This window comes from Punctularia strigosozonata (genome assembly GCF_000264995.1).
Source record: "Punctularia strigosozonata HHB-11173 SS5 unplaced genomic scaffold PUNSTscaffold_2, whole genome shotgun sequence".
NCBI classification, from domain to species: domain Eukaryota; kingdom Fungi; phylum Basidiomycota; class Agaricomycetes; order Corticiales; family Punctulariaceae; genus Punctularia; species Punctularia strigosozonata.
In genome coordinates, this window is record NW_006767434.1 from 1,966,076 (window position 1) to 1,986,032 (window position 19,957).

A 19,957-nucleotide genomic window follows, 5' to 3' on the forward strand; every position below is an offset into this window, starting at 1 on the left:
CCTCCCTAAACTTTCTTTCTAGCTCCTGCCGTTTCTTGCGCAATTTTGCTTTCCGTGACTTCGCGTGCTTTCCTTTCTCTGTTGCGGTGGATTCGACTGTGGTGCTCCTAGAGGAGGGACGGTCATCGGCATTATGAGAAGCGTGTTTGGGTGCTACGAGTGACGATTCATCCTGGAACAGGGATTGAGCAAGGCGCTCTGCGAATGCGCTCTGCCGCCGGATGCATATCCTCGAGAGAGAGGTAGGGGTGCAATGTCGGACGAGACGAAGAGAGTGCATGCAATAGTGGGTTCCAGACGTTGGCTAGGGCGATGTAATACTGCCCAAGTTGGCGATTGGTCGTGTTGCCCGGGGAAGTCGTACAGGCAGCAGAGGCGCGAGCGCGTACAAGTCACCAACGCGCGTTGGCGCGAGTCGCGACTCACGATCGCCCTTGAAAATCTGGGCAGCACTGCCACCCCCTGTCCGGATTTATTTCACCGCGTCTCAGCCAGCCCTGCGGCTGCAGCGCGTCACATAAATAGATATCCAGCAAATTACATTCTAGTCCATGAATTTGGAGGCCGCATCTTCATTCCTCACCCAGCTACCTTCGTACCGAGCGGGCTGCTGCTCTCGCTCTCCATATCCACCAACTCCTCCTCGGGCTCACCCTCCAAGTCCTGGTCGGGTTCCTCGTTCGCACGCCTCTCCTCGTCGCGCTTGAGCTCCTCGCGCATGTGCGCGACATCCGTATCGACTTTGGAGGCGACCCTATCGATGCCAGCCTGCGCGAGCGATACACGCGCCCTGTGCGGTGCAAGGTGAGCGGCCCGGCGCGGGGGGCGGCGCAGGCGACGTCGTGCAACCTGTGGATCGTCGTCAGTGCTATGATCTGAATCCTGAGGAGCGTTCAGCTCACCATTATCGGCACCGAAGACTTCTGGATGAGGTAATGTGATGTCGAGCCCAGTAAGATACTGCCAAGAGTGTTACAGATTATTCGCTTTCATGAAATAGAATGTTACTCGCCCCTTCAATTGGGACAACCCTCGGGACCCCACGATTACCATCACAGGCTCAACGTAATCTATTATGTCTGGAGAGAGATGTGAGCTGTATACATTGAGCTTGAGTGCGCGTATACGCACCTAGTAACATATGCCGAGCGTTCTTCGCATGCCACGATTGGCAGGAGACAGTCACGTTCAGTCGAGTCCTCTGGAGCAGACTCGTGGCCTGGCGGACGAGGATGTATGCTAGCGCAGATCGCTGGAGGACAGATCAGTCTAGGTGAAGTTGTCGATGAACGAAGACACGAAACCTCTTGTTGGCTACGGAGCTTGGTCGTCCGATCGGCGGCATTCGGCGTCGCGGGGTCGACCTTGCTCTCATTCTCGTTGACGGTCACGATGAGCATCTCATCGCCATCACGAAGAACGGTGCCGATGCCCCACTCTACTGCGTATCGACTCTCCTCGCTCAGGTCGCTAGCAACCATGTACCGCTTCGGTTTCCGACCCGTCTCATCCAGTACCTTCTCAGGATCGCCGTGTATGAGCTGGATCGTACACCGATCACGAGCAAAAACAGGTCGTGAGGTGTGTATGGGCAATGGATCGTCGACCCTGGTAGACTTGCGTCGACGAGCCCCGCGCGAGCTGGACGCGTTGAGAGTGGTAGGAAAATAGGGCTCGGGCGGGACAACGACGTTGGGACCCTCCCCCAAAGGATCCTGGATGTGTTCCAGATTCTCGGGCTCGGCAACGTACTCGGCCGGAACGAGCGCGTTCTGTTCCGTATTGGATTCCGTCACGGGGTCAAACTCGTCGTCGCTCCAGTCGTCGTCCGAATCGCTGTCCACCGTGGACTCGTCGTCGGACTGCTCCGAGCCCAGGAAAGCGGTGCGCGGCCTGATACGCCGCGACATGTCATCGTAATCGGACTCGGCGTCCGATTGGGCGATCGCTTCGATGTCCGGGGAAGGGTCGCGGTTGCGCGAGCGCGAGCGGCGGATGCGGAAGGGGGACGTGCTGCGGGCGCGCCGATCATCTTCGGGCGACGTCTCCGCGCTGTGTGCCGAGCGCGCGCGGCCCTTGCCCTTCTCGTCCACCAGGGACCGGCCGCGTTCCTTGTCTTCGCTGCTGCGCGTCAGGCCGAGCGAGAGGCCGCCCATCATCTGACTGAAGGACATCCTGGTGAAAGATCCTGTCGAGCGAGCGTTCTTGTGTTCTAGTTTGATGCTGGGGGCGTTCGATTGCGTGCGGACCAGCGCAGTGCGGCTCTGTTCATCGGAGACAGTGGTGATTAGCGTGCTGCTGCTGCTATGCCGCCGGGAGCGGCGAGAAGATTCGGGGAGGTCAAGCGACACGGTGCCGCGACCGCCATCAGCGTCCTGGGAAGGCGTGACGGCAGCGAGCGGGCTGGAAACCGTCGACTGCGAGCGCTGGTGGCGCGATGACGACGGCGAGAGCAGCGCCGACGCGTCCCGGGAGTACTTGCCCATCCAACTCAGCCCGCGCAGGGAGGCCGGCCGTGAGCGTTTCTCTCCGTCTCCAGGCGAAGATGACATGATGATTGGAAAGATGGAGACGCGGGCGACGCGGCAGAGAAGAGAGAAGGGGAGGGAGGTACATAAAGGTCATGGTCAACTCACTTCAGCTTTGGCTGTTTCACCGGGAAGTGCCTGTCAACCGGCCGCGACGTAAGCGGGCACTCTTGGCGTTACGGGCGGGGCGGCTTCTCGCGAGCCACACACCCAATTGATTGAGCTATTAACTCACGGATTTGGTAGCGTCTTGTGAGTCGCCCTGCCTCGTCTACAGCCATTCGGAGGTGAGATGCGTGGAATCCGCCACACGATGGAGCGGGATGGCGCACCTCGACCGGAGAGTGTCTGTCCAAGGGCGTGATTCCGGCGAGCTTGCGGAGGGTGTCGAGGCTGGAACTACTGTTAGAGCGCGACGGATTCATGGCTGCGAGGCTGTAAGAGGGAAAGCCGCACTGGTATAAGCCCGGATCTGGTTATAGCCCCCGGACTCCTTCGAAGCAGTGGCAAGTCTATTCCGTCGTGAGTATGATGGTGCGCGGGTCGTTAGCACGGACCGTTGGTCACGCGAGATTTCACTGATATTGCACGCCGGTATCTGTGCGCTGTATTTGCCGGCCCAGTAAGTTACTGTAGAGTACTGCGGAGCGGCACCTTATTCGCACCAATACAGCAAGTTCAGCGGTATGTAGACAAAGATCGAAGAGCGACTCTCCGCGAGGTTACTTCACGGAGATGCTTGGCGTCATCGGAGACCCGGCGCAAGTGCCGCTACGTAAAACAGGTAGACTCGGCATCATATGAAATATAACATTGAGGCATTGTCGCCAATCGTCCCCGGCCTGCGAAACGAAGCCCCGCTGCTGGCGAGCTCGACAGATACAAAGGCTTCGGTCGAGGTGAGCAGGAAACGCTGCATCGTCTTCCACTTAGCTCTGTGATAGGTTGGTAGAGTCCATGGATCTCCAACTACCACATTTGAGTACGTGGGAGTGACATGGCCAGCATTCAATTCCGGCCTGAGCTTCGCTGGCTAAAAGTAAGTTCACCATCTCACCAATGTCCGGGTCTATTCGGAACACGGTCGGCATCCAATAACTTACTTGGTGTATACGATGTCCAAGAATGGATCCGGGTAGGTCAATCCTAGCAAAGCCAGTCAAAAGAAGGTCGATGTGATTCGAAAGGCGGCGTACCTCATCCAGTACGCATAACATTTGATTGGAGGATAGGATGCATATACAAAGCGTATCTGGGTACAAGCAGCAATATATGAGAACCGCATGGGCCAAACGCACAATTAAAAGTTACGTGTTTGCCGGTAGATTCGAAAGTACCGCGGCCTGGGCTCGCTGTGGGAATGTCCGTGTTCGCCGCGAATGGCCATTTAGTCTCTGTTCCGGCCGTGAAGCTGCGTCCTGCGGACAGACGCATCAACATGGCACAAATGCGCAGGAGTAGGACGGAACTCACGGGGCTCGCTTCATTCTGCCTCGGGATCGCTCCGTATCAAACCTTGCCATACATAGTAGCTCACCCTCTGCATTAAAAGAAAAAAGAACTAGACGTGAACCCCTTTCATCGCTGTGCGAAGCCGGGTTAATTGATGAAGGGTTGCAGGAACTGCGAAACTCGTGATTGGTGGCGCCAGTCGAAACTATGGCGATAGCGAGGAGCCGCTCATACTAGACTATAAGACTATAGAACTAGGAGGCCAAGATAGACGTGCGTAGTTCCGGAAAGCATCAGCAGCTTTCCGAAGTAGGTTCCACAATATAGCGAACGTGGGCCACACATGAAAGGGAAAGCGGTGACGTGTCGCAGGCAAATCTGACGAAGCCAAACTAGCTGATCCCATGCTTTCTTGGGCCTTGTCAGCTTTGAGCCAGGACAGGAAATGTGGACACTGAATGCTTGCATTGTCGAAATCGAGAACGTAGTTGAATGCAAGAGTAGACGGCCTGCGAGTATGTTCTGTCACGGTATCGGCATCTATGGGAGGTGCAGTGAATGCTCGGTAGGCGTATGTCTACCGACGCTTTGCCATTTGCATTGTGAGATTATCAATATACATCTGCAGCGTCTGATTGCCAGAACTAAGCTTGTCGACGTCGGTTTGAACCGCCTTGACGCGATCTACGAGCGCTGTACGCATATAAGAGCAGTATTCAAGTTGTGCAACACATTCGTAAGACGTACCTCGAAGGTCATTCTGGGCTGCAGCGATGTCTCTGGGAGACGCAGCGTCAACATCGTGCTGTTTATACACCATTGATCGACGCACTTTATGACCTGTTCCTTCCGAATCGCGTCTTTGACTAGATCTCCTGCACCTATCGGATCAGCGGCAGGGCCCCATGCTGGTGTTGTAGCGTCATCAAACGCAAAGGACATTGCCTGCACAATGTGGTAGACTCCGTAGAGGTTTAGATTGTGGCAAGTGCGCGAGCCGCAAGCCCCTGTCCCAAGTTCCTCATCGGGAACGCACGTGTCCGATACTGACGCGTCCCCGTCGCGTCTCCGGAGGACTTTCGTCAACCTGCAGTCAGTACACAATGGCTAGCGAAAACGTCGTACTTGCGTTCAAAGCTGGTCGCTCCTTCAGGCGAAGCGGCACGAACTTTGTGGATCCCGACCCCACCAAAGGTGCCATACTTCTGAGCCGCGGAGAGGACGGCCTTACCCACTTTCAGTGGAAGAATAGGTCGACAGACAGTGTCGAAGAAGTGAGCATCTGTGGTAGCGCTGCTTGAACTTTCTGACGCCTTCCAGGATCTGATCCTATTTCCTGGAGATGCAACGTTTGTGAAAGCATCCGGGCGGACGTACGTCCTCAAGTTCTCGTCCTCAAATTCAAGGCATTTCGTGAGTGTCGATAGCGTTGTGCACGTTCACGACTAATATAGCTCTAGTTCTGGATGCAAGTAAGTGACACGGGCATCAAATGCTTGCTTTCGTTCTCACGGTGTCCCAATGAAGGACGCATCTGACGCTCGCGATCAAGTATTCGTCGAGAACGTGAACCGTTTGTTGCGGGACCCGGACGAGATCCCGATCTGGGACGCTTTCGTCCCGACATCAACCTCTAATGCTCAGGCATCTACGTGTGTTCCAGACCTCCAATATCATGTACAGGGCAGAATGCTCATTTGTATTCAGTTCTCAGGCGCAGGCCCCTGCCGGCACCGGTAGCACCTCCGCGCCGCAGGCGACCCCCGAGCAGCTCGCGCAGCTTCGCGATCTCGTGAGGAACATGACCGGCACCGCAGCCCCCCGTCAACCTGGTGAGGCTGGTCTCATTGCGCTCCACGACGAACGAGAACATGACAACATATGTGCACACAGAGCTCTCCTTGAACGACATACTCACGCCCGCCAACCTCAACCCATTATTCACCACTCATCCTGCCCTGGTGGAAGCACTATACCCTCATCTGCCCCCCGACCTGCCCTCTCCGCCGTCCCCGGAAGTGTTGCAGCAGATCATCGCTTCCCCACAGTTCCGTGCTGCAGTTTCAAACTTCGATCAGGCACTGCGGACGGGTATGTTGGGGGGACTGGTGAGGGGACTTGGGCTCCCAGAGGAGGCCGGTACGAGCGTTGAAGCGTTCTTGAGGGCCATTCAAGAACAAGCAGATCGAGAGCGCGGCGGAGAGGAGCGGATGGATACGGATTAAAGTTCGCATCTTCCACCACGTCTCTGATAATACACGGTCTTGTATTCGCTCAACTGTTTTGTATGGACCGCATTGTACCGAAGTTTGATACGGACTTGCGTCGCGGGAACATCCGGATAGGGATAGGATCCTCAAACTGCGTATCATTCAGCAACAGCAATGACCATAGCAACATATAATGCGTGCTAACCATCCACATCGGCAAATCATCGTGGTACAGAGCGATGCTGCGATCCGCGCATATAGACAGAAGTTTGTGGTAATCGGTGGTCGCCGTGCTCAATTGATCGCACGTCACTAGCTTCAGCATTGGCAGCAGACGCACTGCACTCAACAATGATCCCAGCGCCTCGCTGGCACCCCATCCCGGATTGCGGAAACTGAGATGCACAATAGTCCGCGGCAGCTGACTATGGTCCAGTGGCAAAATGGTCGGGATTTGGTACAGCACCAGCTCTCCCAGGTTGGAGCATCTTGAGATGAGCCCGGAGGAACTGAGGTCGAGGCGGCCTACTCGCAATGATCGTAGACGGTGCACGTGTGCGTCCAATGAACTGCATGACGACCGACTGGGAACGTCCCTGAGCTCGAGAATCTGCAGGTTCGGGGCAACGGAGGGCGAGAGGAGCCAGTCGAACGCCCCGAGCGTGGGCATACGAAACATCGATAACTCGTACAGATCGAGTTTGATCTGCAAGGCCCACAACGGCGGGGAACGCACTTCGCATCCTATTCTGAGATGTCTGATCGTGCGCCAAACGCCGAGGAGCTGGTAGAGAACGAGAGACTGGACTCCGCCAGACTGCATGAAGTTGAGTGCGCGGAGCTGACATCCAGATTGCGCCCGAAGCTCGTCCAACGTGTCCCCATCGAATTCGTAAGGGTAGTGTACTCGGAGAGTGAGCTCGTAAAGCTTGGGGAGTGCGCGTAAGAGGGTGATAAGATCGCTGGGCCGCAGGATGGAGGCCTGTGAATCCTGTGACCGGCCAATTGCAATGTCGCATTTGACAACGTATGCGCTCAGTTGCGATAGTCTGATGGTATCGCTTGGCGATTGCAGGGCTTGGAGAAATTGGCGACCTCTGACGGAACGGAACAGCAGCTCCTGAGCGGGGCCTGTCCAAGATTTCGCGACGAGGGCACACGACAAAAGACTTGCCTTGTCAACAGCGTAGAGTTCTCCGTAGTAGATATGCCTCAGGCAAGCAATAATGAGTTCTGTCGGTAGATTCATGGTCTAAGGGGTATTTGGCGTGACCAAACAGAGCTCTGTGACACTCCGCGACGCCAGTGACATGTCGTGATTTGCCCCCCCTCGTGCCCCTGAACGCGTTTCTTTGAGTGGTTCCTGGGGAACGCGTTCAAGCCTTGCTCATCTCGCGAACTTGCGCTCACCGAGCTCTACGTTTACTGTCTACGCTAATCAGGGTCAAGAATGGCTAGTCTGGATAAGCTTGCCATCAGAGGCATACGCTCGTTCGACGACAAGCACATTGCGGTCATCCAGTTCTTCCCCGTCACTGTCATCGTCGGCGCTAACGGCTCGGGCAAGACAACGATCATCGAGTGCCTCAAATATGCCACCACCGGCGACCAGCCTCCGAACACACGCGGAGGTGCCTTCATCCATGATCCCAAGATGGCGAACGAGAAGGAGGTGAAGGCGCAGGTGAAGCTGCGGTTCAACGCAGCCAACGGCGTCAAGATGCTAGCCGTGAGGAATCTGTCAGTCACAATGAAGAAGACGGGCGGTATGACCATGAAGACCTTGGAAAGTCTGCTGGGGTTGGCTGAGGCTAATCCGGAGAATGGGAAGGTACGTCCGCTGGCCTGTGCGATGAACTGAACTGAACGACCGAACTCATGACTTGTAGCGAGGTGTTATATCTACTAAATGCGCCGAGATGGACGTCGAGATCCCTCATCTACTCGGTGTTAGTAAGGCGGTCCTTGAGAATGTCATTTTCTGTCATCAAGAGGACTCTTACTGGCCTCTTGCCGAGGCAGCAACTCTGAAGAAGAAGTTTGACGATATCTTCGAGGCGACAAGGTGGCTGACGACGAACAATACTCAGCAGGATGAAAACTGACGTCCCTTGCAGATATACGAAGGCCCTGCAAGCAATCAAGGATCTCAGGAAGGAGCGCGCTGCTGAGCTGAAGACTGACAAAGAACGTCTTGAATCGCTCTCGCGAGAGAAAGGACATGCAGACAAACTTAAGGGTAGGATATCGGACTTGAGTGCTGCTATCGCGGGCAAGGAGATCGAATACGAAGAAACACAAGCGGAGTACGAGCGGCTGGTCATCATCAACAAGAAGTTCCACGATCAAGCTCACCAGTTCAAGGAGATGTACATGAAGATACAAGGCGCGCAAGAACGCAGAAAACGGTACCACGAGGAACTTGCTGCCGCCAAGGAGAATCTGCAGGAGATCGAAGGTCGGCAACTGTCCGTGAATGGTTGACTTCCGTCATTGCTAAGGCATCGCCAGGCACCGATCAGGAGTTGGAGGACCGTTTGGCCAACTTCGGAACGCATATACAGCAACAGAAGAATAAACGCAGGCAGGAGGAGAACAAACGTCAGGACGTCGACGAGGAGGTTGTAGCCATGCGTCGAAAACATGTTGCTTTGATATCAGAGCTGGGAGAGCTTAGGAATCAGGAAAAAGTCTGTAGCGTAATAATTGGCTTGGCTTATTACTCACGTCTTCTCACGTCTTCACATAGCTCCAAGAGGATCGTATTGTCGAACGCGACCAGATGATACGAGACATAGCCGCAAAGTACGGCATCAAAGGCTATGATCACTCGCCACTTGAACGAGATAAGGTGCTGGAATTTCTCAGCCGTCTTGGTGACCTGCAACGAAGACAAAATGCGGAAACTGAAAACGTTCAGGTGCGAATATCTGAACATTTGCTCGATAATCGCGTTAACAATGCATTTCCGTAGAACGAGGCACGATTGAAGAGTGAAGAATACAATCGGCGCTCTCGGCAAATGCATGGCGCTTTGGAGGCTCTTAAAGCCCAGAAGAATACGATCCGCACCCAGATTGTACGCCGTGATTCCTGTCAAAGTATAACGGAAGCTTATTTTCCAATAGACCAATCTACAGGCTTCTGTGGCCGCAGCGGAGCGAACCGTCGAAGAATCGCACGACCTCAGTACTGAGCTGAAGACCCTGGAGGCAGACATCGAGGAGAAGAAGGCACGTATCGCAAAGATCGAAGCAGAGATCAAGGCAGCGAATTACGACCGGAAACTGGCGGATCATGCTGCCAAGGCTCGCCAGACGGAAGATCTCAGGGAGCAATTGAACGCTGAGATGACTTCGCTGAGTCGCCAAGCTGACACCCGTGCTCGTCTGGACCTTAAGCGTTCGGAGTTCAAGACGAAATCAACGGAAGTCAAACATTCGTACGTTATCTCTCGATCTTGTGCACGGGATACCTATCGGTTGTCTAGGTTGAGCACCAGCAATCCGAAGTTTCGTAAGCTCGTTGGTAAGGATGCTTTGGCAGACACGATGGAGCGGGATTTAGACAACGTCACGCTGTATGTTGGTCTACGCTGACTAGCTTCAAATGGTCACGATTGATCCTCGGATGCAGGGAAAAGGAGCGCGAGCACACAGAGCTCGAAGCGGAGTCACAGGCAGCGAACAGGGCTCTTCAGCAGGCCGAAAACTTGATATCAAACTTGAAATCACAGATCAAGGCCAAGCGCGATGAAGTGAAAGGTGTGCTCTAGTCTCGACTGATAAAAACGCATTATCCCATAATGTCTCTGCGACACAGACCTCAATAAACGCGTGCGCGAGGCCCTGCGGGACTCTGAGTCCGACTCCATTGCTCAGGGCATCAAGGACGCCAGCGATGAAATTACGTACAGACAAGAGTAAATATCTCCGTCTTGACCATGAGTCCAGATCTTCTGAACCATCTTCTTAGGAGCATCGGTAACTCTGACGGGTTGGGACAAGCCTATGAGAATCTACTGAAGACCGGTTTGGCCAAGAAGACGTGCACTGCCTGCAACCGCGGACTGAATGATAGCGAGCTCAAGATCTTTGAGAAATTCGTATGGGTTTCGTCACAGGCAAAGAAATCAATGCTGAGTATTCGTATAGCTACGGGATAGGATCAAATCGTCCTCGCCAGAGAGTATCGCGACGGTGAAAACAGAGTTGGCCGAGTGGCAAGCTGAACTGGACCGCCTGCGGGAATGCCTTCCCCTCGAAGTATCTAGGGACAAGTTGAAGAACGAAGATATTCCTGCTTTGGAGCAGCAGATCAAAGAACAGGAAAACTTACTGCCAGCTCTGAGCAACACTGCCGAACAGGTGGGCGCTACATGAATCATCTCATGTATTCTTGCCGAACCTCTGTTTCAGGCTCTCGAGCGCCTGAGTGCTGCGAAGACGGAGCTGCGAGAATTATCTTTGCTCAAGCAACAAGCGAACATGATCTCAAGGACTCAGAGGGAATGCGAGCGCCTGAATCGCGAGGTAGCCGAAATTGAGAAAGAGCTTTCGGTCACTGGCTCGACAAAGACTGCTGATGACGTACAAGCAGAACTCGATGAGCTTACTTTATCCATGTGAGGGCACCTTTCATTCGCGTTCAGAAAGATGGCTGACCCGATGCAGGCGCTCTAATGCCCGTGAACAACAAATGCTAGCAACCGAACGCGATAGGCAGCTGAACGCCGAGCGGACTCATGAAAAGGACTTGCACGAGATGGAGAAGCGGGAAGGTGGCCTGCGCAATCAAATACTGCAGATCGAGTCTACGAATCAAAGACTGGAAGGCATGAGGAAAGAGATCGCTGACTTGACGTTGCGAAGCAAGGTGGAGCTACTTGACAATCGAACAGATGACCACGTCCGCTGATGCATGTATTGTCCAGTCTGTGGACTCAGAGATTGCAGATGCGAAAGCGCCGATCGACCAACTCGACCAAGAGTTCAAGGAGCAACAGAGGGAGCTCGACGTCAAGATTGCTCAAGCGCAACAGAAGTCGCAAGAGCTCAACATTATTGTTGACAAACTCAATCGCGTGGGCCGAGACATCGAACGGTATGATTCTCGGACGTCACTACCTTGCTTGCCTATTGAACGACTGTGTGCGTAGCTATGTTCGCGAGAAACACTCCAGGCGACTGCAAGAGGCAGAAGAGCAGATACAGTCCATAGAGTCTGAGATTTCACGGCTTACCCAGGAAAGTGAGAATATTCGCGAAGCCATCGCAGAAATCGACAAGGAGATGAACGAGGGCGGTGCGCGCATCGCGAGTTTGCGCGAGAATCTTCGGGTGCGCAAGCTGGCCCGAGACATCAAGGAGACCGAGCAGGAGATCAAGAGCTACGACATCGAGAGTGCTGCGAAGGCGCAAAGGCAGTTCGAAGACAGGTACAGCACAGAGAAGAAGAGGGAGACAGATATGCAGAACAAGGCTGGTCTTTCCGTATGCAGATTACAGTCCTCGTGACTAATGTCCACTGGTAGGCCGCTCACATCGGCGGAGAATTGAGCTCCAGCAAAGCGCAGCTGAAGACCCTGGAACGCGACTTGAAGGAGTACAAGGACGTCAACAAGAAATACACCGAGCAGCTGATCAAAGTCAAGGTTGGTGATTTCTATGTTTGAGGCATCCGTAAAGGTTCAACCACATGCAGATGTCCGACATGGCAAATAGTGATTTGGAGAAGTACGCTAAGGCTCTCGACAAGTAAGACGTCGATTCATACTTCGTCACTTTTACAGAATAGCTCTGACCTGACGCAGCGCTATCATGAAGTACCATTCACTCAAGATGGAAGAAGTGAACGATATCATGCGTCATCTATGGAACAAGACTTACCAAGGAACCGGTGAATACCCTACCGTCCTTAGATCCTTTATGTCGTACCAACCTGCTCATGCAGATATCGACGGCATCAAGATCCGGTATGATGCAGAAGGCGGCGCCTCGAAACGTTCATACAACTACCGTGTCGTCATGACCAAAGATCAGGTCGAGATGGACATGCGCGGAAGGTGTTCCGCTGGACAGAAGATGCTGGCCTCTATCATCATCCGCTTAGCTCTCAGCGACTCGTTCGGTCAGAACTGCGGGATATTGGCCCTCGACGAACCAACGAATGCTCTCGACACGGAGAACATTGATGCGTTGGCTGCGAGTCTAGTCGAGTACGCATTCTCGTATCCTTCTGCGTTACGGTAGCTAAAGAGCAGTACCAAACCTGTAGCATCATCAACGAACGCAAAACCCAGTCCAATTTCCAGCTGGTCATCATCACCCACGACGAAAACTTCCTGAGGAAGTTGGGTCAAAGCGAAGTCATGGAGCATTATTGGTGAATTGGACTTATCATTCAATATGGACATAATCGTTGAAGCCTCTGCTCAGGCGCGTCTCTAGAGATTCAAGGCAGAAGAGCGTCATCGAGCGGCAACGGTTCCGCTGAACGAACACGCGGTAACTGTGTATATATCACATGGGCTTTGACTGCTATCGTATGCTATCATCTTATCGCATAATGCTATCGTATTTCTTCACTTGATACTTTCATTCCATGTCTCATTTCACGAGCAACATTTCACACGGAGGTATGCTGCTCGTACATAATTAACCCCTTCAAGATATGGATTTCGTCCAATGGCCCTCCTTCGTCGCCTTCTCGCCCAAAGACGGCCAGCAGTTCCTGAGCAATCGCTAGGTAAGCTTGTGCTTGCGCTAGCAGGCTACGTCGATCATCTGGGGAGGCGGGCATGTCGAGGACGGTGCCATTCCACGCTGTCTTGGCAACTTCAAGAGCGTGCATGCCGATCTGCGGGTAATTTCGGGGATACAGCAATAGGTACAACGCGAGGATCGTCTGTCCGGTTTGTAGCGCCGTCGCCAATATGTCGGCGCTCTCGACGTCGTGGGACGCCGTGCTGAATGCCGCGGAAAGCGCAGGTAGGTATGACTCGTGCAAGACGGCCAAGAGGTTAGGCGGAAGGTCATTCAAGGGCGGTACCGTGTCCGGCAAGGATACGTCTGACGTTGCACCAAAGACGAGCCTTCGGAGACCGAAATCTATCAAGGATATATCTTCCTGGGCGGAACGTGGCGGCGGCGGGGGGACAGCGGGTAACGACGCTTGGAGCGTGCACAAGGGGCAACCACAAATGAAGCCGTAGGTGATCTGCGTGATTTGTTGTCGGTTGGCAAGAGGGAGCGCAGGGTCTAGGTAGGGTATGGTGACCTGCGCCACAAAGAGAAAAAAGTGAGAACTCGAAACAGTGCAGGGCACAAGCTACCTCTGTGCCTGCAGCGATATGTGTGAGCGCGATGACCTCCATGCGTGGCACTTGGTGTGGCGTTAGGATGTATCGTGCTGCTGCGTTGGGCGCACATGAATGGTTGAAGCTGAGAAAACCGGCTTCAGGATCGGTCCGTGGCGAGCTTGTCCAGTATTCTAGGACCGTGCTCACCATATGCTCGACATCGGGAAGATCCCATGGGCGAAGCTCGTTAGATGGGAGTGTATGACGAAGTTGTTGTTGCCGAATTTCGAGTGATAATATGTCGCTTTTTGCTGCTCTTCCGTGCTAAAAGGAGGTGGGCATATCGGCGGAGTGGCTGACTCCGGGCCAGGAAGGAGGTCTTCGAACGTGGAAAGGGCTGGTCGGAGGGAATCCTTGCCGTGCTATATCGCGAAGCATCCTTCAGCAAGCGACAGAGCGGTTTATGGAGGCAAAGATATCACTTGTGAGATCGTGCACAGATGCGATAGTAGTACTGCAGTGATCTTCTCGTGTTCGTGCAGTCCTTGGTACGCGGGGGAGGCAATAAAGCTGGATATATGCTTGCATATTCTTTTGTGATGGATTGACCATTGTTGGCTTTGGCCTGATCGCCCTCATTGAGTAATATTCAGACGGCTCAGCCTACTGTGCATACACTGCGTGCTGCAATAATGATAGGCTGCGCATCCGGCGCACCTCTTCAGGTCGGAGGTAAGGCGAAGGCAGTGGTTGCATCGTCGTCCGGCGTCGGATGGAAGGATTGCAGTGGTGAGGGCTTCATCGACGAGGATTACATCCCCTGGTGCAAAGGAACGTGTTGCATGTGCAGCCAGGCGCGCAGTTGAATGCGAACGTAGCTCAAGCCCCGGAGGGATTTGTGCGGACACCATCGACCTCGAGTCAGGCACGGGCGCCTATTCCGACACGCTGTCGACTGCACGAGTGGCGTACGTGCAGCAGCAGCAACCGGCTGTTCCGCTACCGAGACCTCGTCGGCAATCTACCTACCTACCTACCTACCGACCCTCCCAGCCTGTTCACAAATGGATCAACCTCGGCACCCCGCCCACGCGCAGCCGCGAGAACATTAAGGCGACATCCTCAAAGTAACCTCTCTACGTTCAAGATATCTGAAGCTAATGACATGCCTTGTTCAGACTATTGCACCCGAGCCCTGGCTCAGCGGCGTGGACCCGCTCGTCCCTCACTACTCCCGAAGCGGAATTCAATGCAACCATCCGCGTATGTGCGAGCAAAATCCGCTATCAGCAGGATAATCAATGACCTTTGCCGTGCAGGTTACCCAAGCAAACCATACATACACCGGCAGCTACATGTGCTGCCGGAACTCTGGTTGCACAGCGTTGATACACTTCCCCTACCTCGCCGTGCATCGGTCGACGCCTGATGACGGTTTGGAAGCCGAGATCAACAATTACCTATGATGCGAAACATCAAAGCAGTGCCTGCACTACCGACTGTTTCCGATGCGACTTCCTCGCGTCTTTCATATGTTCTCGTTTGGTCAACGTAAGGGACGAGGACCCAGGCCGGTCATGATACCCCTTTGTTCGCAGGCTCATACATATACTTATGGATATTTATATTGCATTCTATTCCCGCAGGGGAAGCGTACCACACCGAGATCAGGCTGGCTCATCAGAGATGGGGTCCAGAATCAGTCCTGCGATACATAAAAGATTCTCTTATTGAGCCCTGGGTCGAAGGGCAAGTCCAAATTCAGTCCTGCAATACATAAAAGATTCTCTTATTGAGCCCTGGGTCAAAGGGCAAGTTCAAGTCCTCCCACCTGGTTTTCTGCCAGCGACAATGACTCCGAGTCGTTCCGGCCTCCTCTGCTTTCTCGCAGGAGCGGCTGCCCTGATTGCTGCAGACCCCTTGAAGATCGTCAATGGATACTCCGGCAACGCCTTTTTTGATGGTACGCCCTTTCCCTCCCGCCATTGCTGACAGCGCGGCGGACACAGAAATACTACTTCTTGCTTGCTTCATGCCTGACAGGTTTTCATTTCAACGCATCTGTCGACGATCCTTGGAATTACGGTAACATTGTGTACTGTGGTATTTTCATGTCCTCATCCACTCGCCTGACATCATCCGTTAGCTATGTTGATGAAGCCACCGCCAAGGATCCGTCAAATCCATTGGCCTATGTTAATTCTGCTGGCAACGTTGTTGTGAAGGTCATAGACTCCAACTATAATACATCGTGCTTGCTCTCCTGACGTGCTTTACATTCACTAGGTGGATAATAAGACTCAGAACAATGGAGATCCCTTTTTCGGCCGGAACACCGTCATGATGATGAGTGACAGCACAATAGGTATCGGGACACTTGTCGTGGTGGACGCTGTGCACATCCCATACGGAGTAATTGCTTTTCCGTGCCTGGTAATGCTTTACTGACATTGGATGGACCAGTGCAGCATCTGGCCGGCATTTTGGACACTTTCCGATGCTGGGGACGTCGGAGGGGAGATCGACATCGTACGTCGCGCTCCGTCTCGAACTAGCATATGACCTGATGGGTCACAGATTGAGACCGTGAACCTGCTGCCTGCGAACCAGTATACCCTTCACACGAATAATGGATGCACACTGTCGGCTTCGTCAGATCTTCCCCATTCCGGGCATACAACACAGACAAATTGCTTCTTTAATGTGCGTGCTGGAGAGTACAACGATCCGGCAAATCAAAACGTTCCCCTCTCAGACTACCGGGAATCCTGGGTGCAGTATCACCGAAACGGCATCATCCACGTCTGTTGGTGCTGCATTTGCTAAGAATGGAGGCGGGGTATATGCGATGTACATGAGCACCAACGGCATCGAGATGTGGTTCTTCCCGGTTCGTACTCTTTCTCACCGCTCAGTACAAGCTGGACTCTCTGATACTGCAATCCGTATTAGCGTGGACAGGTTCCTACTGACCTCTCGACGAACAATCCGGAACCGACATTGTGGGGACAACCCAGCGCGTCGTTCCCGGCTAGTACTTGCAATCCGTCAACATTCTTCCAGCCGCAGCGATTGATCCTTAACACGGGTATGGGCGACATGATGAGTGCTGGGCTTCTCTATATTACTTACAACCAATCTCAGACCTGTGCGGCTCATGGGCTGGTAACGTCATGGACTCCACCGGATGTCCCGGCATCGTTTGCACTACGCTCATAGCGGACGCGAGTAACTTTGACACCGCATACTGGGAGATCTCGTCTGTGAAAACTTTCACTGAAAACGGTCAGATATTTGATGTATATGCTATCCTTATGCTCATCTAGAGTTGGGCCAACCCTCCTCTACTTCGGTTCCGGCATCTTTGGCAACAGGATCAGCGACTCACTCCGTCATAGGATCTTCGCCTCCCGAAGGTACTAGCTCTACTAATGCATCGTCGCGAGTTCGATACTCGCTGAAATTGCTAACGATGGTTCTCACAATGACTGTGGCCATGTCGGTATAAATATATCAGTATGGGAGGAATGTGTGATGTTTCGTCTTCACCATTCTCTTGCTCAACGTACAATGGCTATGGAGAAATCATTCAAGCATGTGTGATTCGTATGTTATGCCAGCTGTTTATCACACGAGAGCTAGGCGTCGAGCTTGCAGTCCGTGCTTTGCTTAGCATTCGTACCATTATCTGCGTGTGAAACGTCTCACATGCGCTCTCGCGACTGACTGAACTCGAAGAAGGCAAAATGTGTATTGTGGATGCCCAAACAGTAAAACACCTGCTCGCCGAATAAGACCCGAGTAAACCATACGATACGAGAGACACGATAAATAAGCGAATAAACGCTTAAGCGGGGCCGTCGAACTGGACAGACGTGCAGTTTTCGCTGCCATCGGGGCAGTGAGGGATGAGGGTCTCAGTCGCACCACCTGGTTCGAGTCAGATTCGAGAAAAAAGTGGCGGAAAGGGGGTGAGCACGTACGGTCTTGGGTGAGCGTCGGGAAAGCGCGTGCGGTGCAGGTGATCTCGAGGTCGGCCGGGCCTTGGGTGGCGGGGAACGACGCGGGGGCAACCGCGACCGTGCTGGCGGCGGGGACGACATCGGAGCAGTCGATGAGCGAGTTGCGGTTGTGGCCGAGGACGGCAAGTTTGGCCATGGCGGATTTGAAGCTGGCTGCCATGAACTCTTGCTGGTTGACAAAGCTTTGCCAGAAGCAGGCCGTGCGCGAATCGCGGGCGAGCGCGAAGTCGGACTGCAGGCGCATCTCGCCGGTGTCGGTGCCAGAGGTCAGCGGGAGGGGCGACGCGACCTCGCCTGTGTTGTTGGGAGAGCCAGGGAAGCCGGTGCCCTTGAGGAGGACCTCAAGGAAGATCTGGGTGTCCATAACGAAAGGCGTCTGAAAAAGACGTCAGCGGATATCCCGGCAAGGATTCTGAATGGTGCTTACGGAGTCGAAGGGCGCGGCGTCGATGGTTTCGTCGACCTTGTCAGCGCGAGCGACGCTGTGCGAGGCGAGGAGCGAAACAACCTCGAAGGGCGAGAAGTTGCCTGCGTCCTGAAACCGGGCTAGAATCTTGTCGACGCTGTCCTGCGGCTCGGGGATGAGGCCGTCGACGGCGGCGATCGTGTGGTTGGGGCGGCCGGCCATGAACTCGAGCTGGGGTGCGCCAGGGCAGTTGGTGAGGGCGACCGCGCCTGCGAACTGAACGAGATCGCCGGCGCTGATCGTAGGGTGCCTGGCGAGGAATGGGATCAGGTTGTTTACAGAGTCGTCGATGCCGTTGTTTGCAGCGAAGTTGGGCTCGACGGTCGGGAACAGGAGCATGGAGCCGTCAGCGCCGCCACCTCTGCGGAGAGTGTCAGTTGGACAGATTAACTCCGGCAGCTTAAAAAACAGCTTACGCTCTGGGACCTTGGCTCTGGCTGATAGCAATGGCGTCGTGGAAGGTTAACCGGATGACCTCGTGAGCTGCGCAGGGTCGGCGTCGGTGAATTGCTCCACGGGGAAGGCAAAGAAAGCATACCATCTTCGCCGCACTCGTTCTGGAAGATGGTCTGTTGAAGATCCTGCGCGAGCGGAATGAACGCGCAGCACGCGCTGTTGGACACGCGAGTGCCGTCAGAGCAGACGGCAGCCTCGCTGGTGGGCGCGGCGCGGGTGACAGCGGCGAGAGCGACGAAGGTGACGAGGGACGCGAAAGCCATTGCTATGCGTTGTGAGCCGGGTAGGTGAGCAAGCGAGTGAAGAACTCGAATGTCCTGAGGGCTATGGAGGCAACATGGTCCAGCTTTTATACCTCGTTGGACGCGCCTCCGCGAGGTAGGCGATTTTTTTTTTTTTTTGGCGTGGACCTACGCGTCTTGGATGTGCAAGCGCCAATGGAGTGCGAACGATATACTGGGTCCCAGGAGTGTGGAGTCGGGTGGGTGGGGACCCAGAACGTTGGTATACCGGACGAGTGTCGGGAACGCTGGCTGCTGCCCACCGGAGTACCACGGGTATGGGCTCGCCGCATCAACCGTACCTTGGGGTAAAGCAGCGTGAACGATACGAGACAGGAGAGGCAGTCGCTCCGGCGAGGAAGGGCGCGATGAGACCCAAGGGCGTGGGCTTGGGTAGGACGGCTCTTGGTGACAGTGTAACGGCACCCACGCATCCGTTGGGCTGGCTAGAAATAAACGTGCAGTACGGATCTCCTCGCGGTTCCGAGGGACACTGACGATAAATCCACGTTATTCGCTTGCTCGTCTGTGTGTAGATCGAGATTGTCCCTGAGCCGCGAAAGATCGACGTTTGGACGGGGTTCCCCTTAGTCGTCCGGGGTTCGGAAGCATTTTCGTCGCGAAGACGAAGCCAACGTCCCTCGAGGGCTCTATTCGCGGGGAAGAAGGCCATGCGGTGCACTCGAGCATCTCGACGCCGAACACGAATAGTAGGTTCAGCATGACTCCTCAACCATAGCCGTCAAACACTTTCCACGCGCAGAAAATTGAGCGTCCAGTGAGGAGCTTTGCGTTCCATATTCTGCACGCGAGTTGAAGCTGAAACGCGTATTTCTGTCCATTGGAGGGTATTAATAGAGGGAGGAAGGCAGAAGAAGAGCACAGACTCAATGCGTCGTGAACGGCCTCCCACGTGTCCTGGGTACGATACGTTGGCTTGGGTCGGCCGGTTGAGAAAATTGCTCATCTCAAAGCCGATATACTGACAAAGCAATCGAATGCTGTAGGTGAGATGAACATGTTCCGCAGCTTTGACAAGGGGGTGAGCCATGATACGTGCGCGCAATGGATAAACCGACGCCGGAGTGAGATTTAACGCATAAAGTGAGAAATGACTGAGAGCTTTCGATCCGATATAGTCTGGGGGCGAGAGCGTCAGATCGTTAATAGGCGCTTGGAAAAGTATTGTCTCGATCAGGGGTTCCCGGACATGATGCTTGTGGAGAATTTTGTTCCTCGAAA

General features: G+C 54.1%; 9 protein-coding genes across 9 annotated transcripts; 3 read left to right on the forward strand and 6 right to left on the reverse strand.

The window, feature by feature from the left end:
• Nucleotides 1–579: 579 nt before the first annotated feature.
• Nucleotides 580–2,174, reverse strand: PUNSTDRAFT_111144 (adenine nucleotide alpha hydrolases-like protein; the record flags this gene model as incomplete). The annotated part of the gene is made up of 5 exons (XM_007380256.1): nt 580–849; nt 903–960; nt 1,013–1,079; nt 1,132–1,252; nt 1,305–2,174. The coding sequence occupies 5 exons, from the start codon at nt 2,172–2,174 to the stop codon at nt 580–582; spliced, it is 1,386 nt and encodes a 461-aa protein (XP_007380318.1).
• A 2,383-nt stretch (nt 2,175–4,557) lies between these two features.
• On the reverse strand, nt 4,558–4,922 carry PUNSTDRAFT_60911 (uncharacterized protein; the record flags this gene model as incomplete). Its single annotated transcript, XM_007380257.1, has 3 exons — nt 4,558–4,673; nt 4,728–4,759; nt 4,813–4,922. The coding sequence occupies 3 exons, from the start codon at nt 4,920–4,922 to the stop codon at nt 4,558–4,560; spliced, it is 258 nt and encodes an 85-aa protein (XP_007380319.1).
• Nucleotides 4,923–5,083: 161 nt separating this feature from the next.
• PUNSTDRAFT_61659 (adhesion regulating molecule) lies at nt 5,084–6,205 on the forward strand (the record flags this gene model as incomplete). Its single annotated transcript, XM_007380258.1, has 6 exons — nt 5,084–5,254; nt 5,301–5,393; nt 5,441–5,452; nt 5,508–5,597; nt 5,695–5,821; nt 5,874–6,205. 6 exons carry the CDS (start codon nt 5,084–5,086, stop codon nt 6,203–6,205), a joined length of 825 nt encoding a protein of 274 aa, XP_007380320.1.
• A 49-nt stretch (nt 6,206–6,254) lies between these two features.
• PUNSTDRAFT_130997 (uncharacterized protein) lies at nt 6,255–7,439 on the reverse strand (the record flags this gene model as incomplete). The annotated part of the gene is made up of 2 exons (XM_007380259.1): nt 6,255–6,341; nt 6,396–7,439. The coding sequence occupies 2 exons, from the start codon at nt 7,437–7,439 to the stop codon at nt 6,255–6,257; spliced, it is 1,131 nt and encodes a 376-aa protein (XP_007380321.1).
• Nucleotides 7,440–7,640: 201 nt separating this feature from the next.
• PUNSTDRAFT_97607 (uncharacterized protein) lies at nt 7,641–12,685 on the forward strand (the record flags this gene model as incomplete). The annotated part of the gene is made up of 22 exons (XM_007380260.1): nt 7,641–8,021; nt 8,080–8,255; nt 8,308–8,648; nt 8,702–8,880; nt 8,940–9,110; nt 9,165–9,269; nt 9,319–9,632; nt 9,681–9,770; nt 9,827–9,954; nt 10,013–10,112; nt 10,166–10,295; nt 10,345–10,557; nt 10,609–10,814; nt 10,864–11,065; nt 11,124–11,293; nt 11,349–11,682; nt 11,724–11,843; nt 11,894–11,946; nt 12,003–12,088; nt 12,143–12,407; nt 12,467–12,574; nt 12,628–12,685. The coding sequence occupies 22 exons, from the start codon at nt 7,641–7,643 to the stop codon at nt 12,683–12,685; spliced, it is 3,930 nt and encodes a 1,309-aa protein (XP_007380322.1).
• A 9-nt stretch (nt 12,686–12,694) lies between these two features.
• PUNSTDRAFT_97610 (SET domain-containing protein) lies at nt 12,695–14,401 on the reverse strand (the record flags this gene model as incomplete). The annotated part of the gene is made up of 5 exons (XM_007380261.1): nt 12,695–13,468; nt 13,524–13,632; nt 13,698–13,912; nt 13,973–14,115; nt 14,167–14,401. The coding sequence occupies 5 exons, from the start codon at nt 14,399–14,401 to the stop codon at nt 12,818–12,820; spliced, it is 1,353 nt and encodes a 450-aa protein (XP_007380323.1). The 3' UTR covers nt 12,695–12,817.
• A 940-nt stretch (nt 14,402–15,341) lies between these two features.
• Nucleotides 15,342–16,998, forward strand: PUNSTDRAFT_111149 (uncharacterized protein; the record flags this gene model as incomplete). The annotated part of the gene is made up of 10 exons (XM_007380262.1): nt 15,342–15,453; nt 15,534–15,593; nt 15,651–15,715; nt 15,777–15,902; nt 15,954–16,019; nt 16,068–16,193; nt 16,246–16,380; nt 16,443–16,578; nt 16,635–16,775; nt 16,865–16,998. 10 exons carry the CDS (start codon nt 15,342–15,344, stop codon nt 16,996–16,998), a joined length of 1,101 nt encoding a protein of 366 aa, XP_007380324.1.
• A 339-nt stretch (nt 16,999–17,337) lies between these two features.
• MnP8l (manganese peroxidase) lies at nt 17,338–18,697 on the reverse strand (the record flags this gene model as incomplete). The annotated part of the gene is made up of 5 exons (XM_007380263.1): nt 17,338–17,420; nt 17,474–17,888; nt 17,940–18,339; nt 18,395–18,461; nt 18,517–18,697. The coding sequence occupies 5 exons, from the start codon at nt 18,695–18,697 to the stop codon at nt 17,338–17,340; spliced, it is 1,146 nt and encodes a 381-aa protein (XP_007380325.1).
• PUNSTDRAFT_118468 (uncharacterized protein) lies at nt 18,693–19,465 on the reverse strand. Its single transcript, XM_007380264.1, has one exon. The coding sequence runs from the start codon at nt 19,386–19,388 to the stop codon at nt 19,008–19,010; it is 381 nt and encodes a 126-aa protein (XP_007380326.1). The 5' UTR covers nt 19,389–19,465; the 3' UTR covers nt 18,693–19,007.
• Nucleotides 19,466–19,957: the final 492 nt, after the last annotated feature.

Bases quoted from the DNA above. Each gene is read 5' to 3' on its own strand.
- PUNSTDRAFT_118468 (XM_007380264.1), bottom strand. From the start codon at position 19,388: ATGGCCTTCTTCCCCGCGAATAGAGCCCTCGAGGGACGTTGGCTTCGT.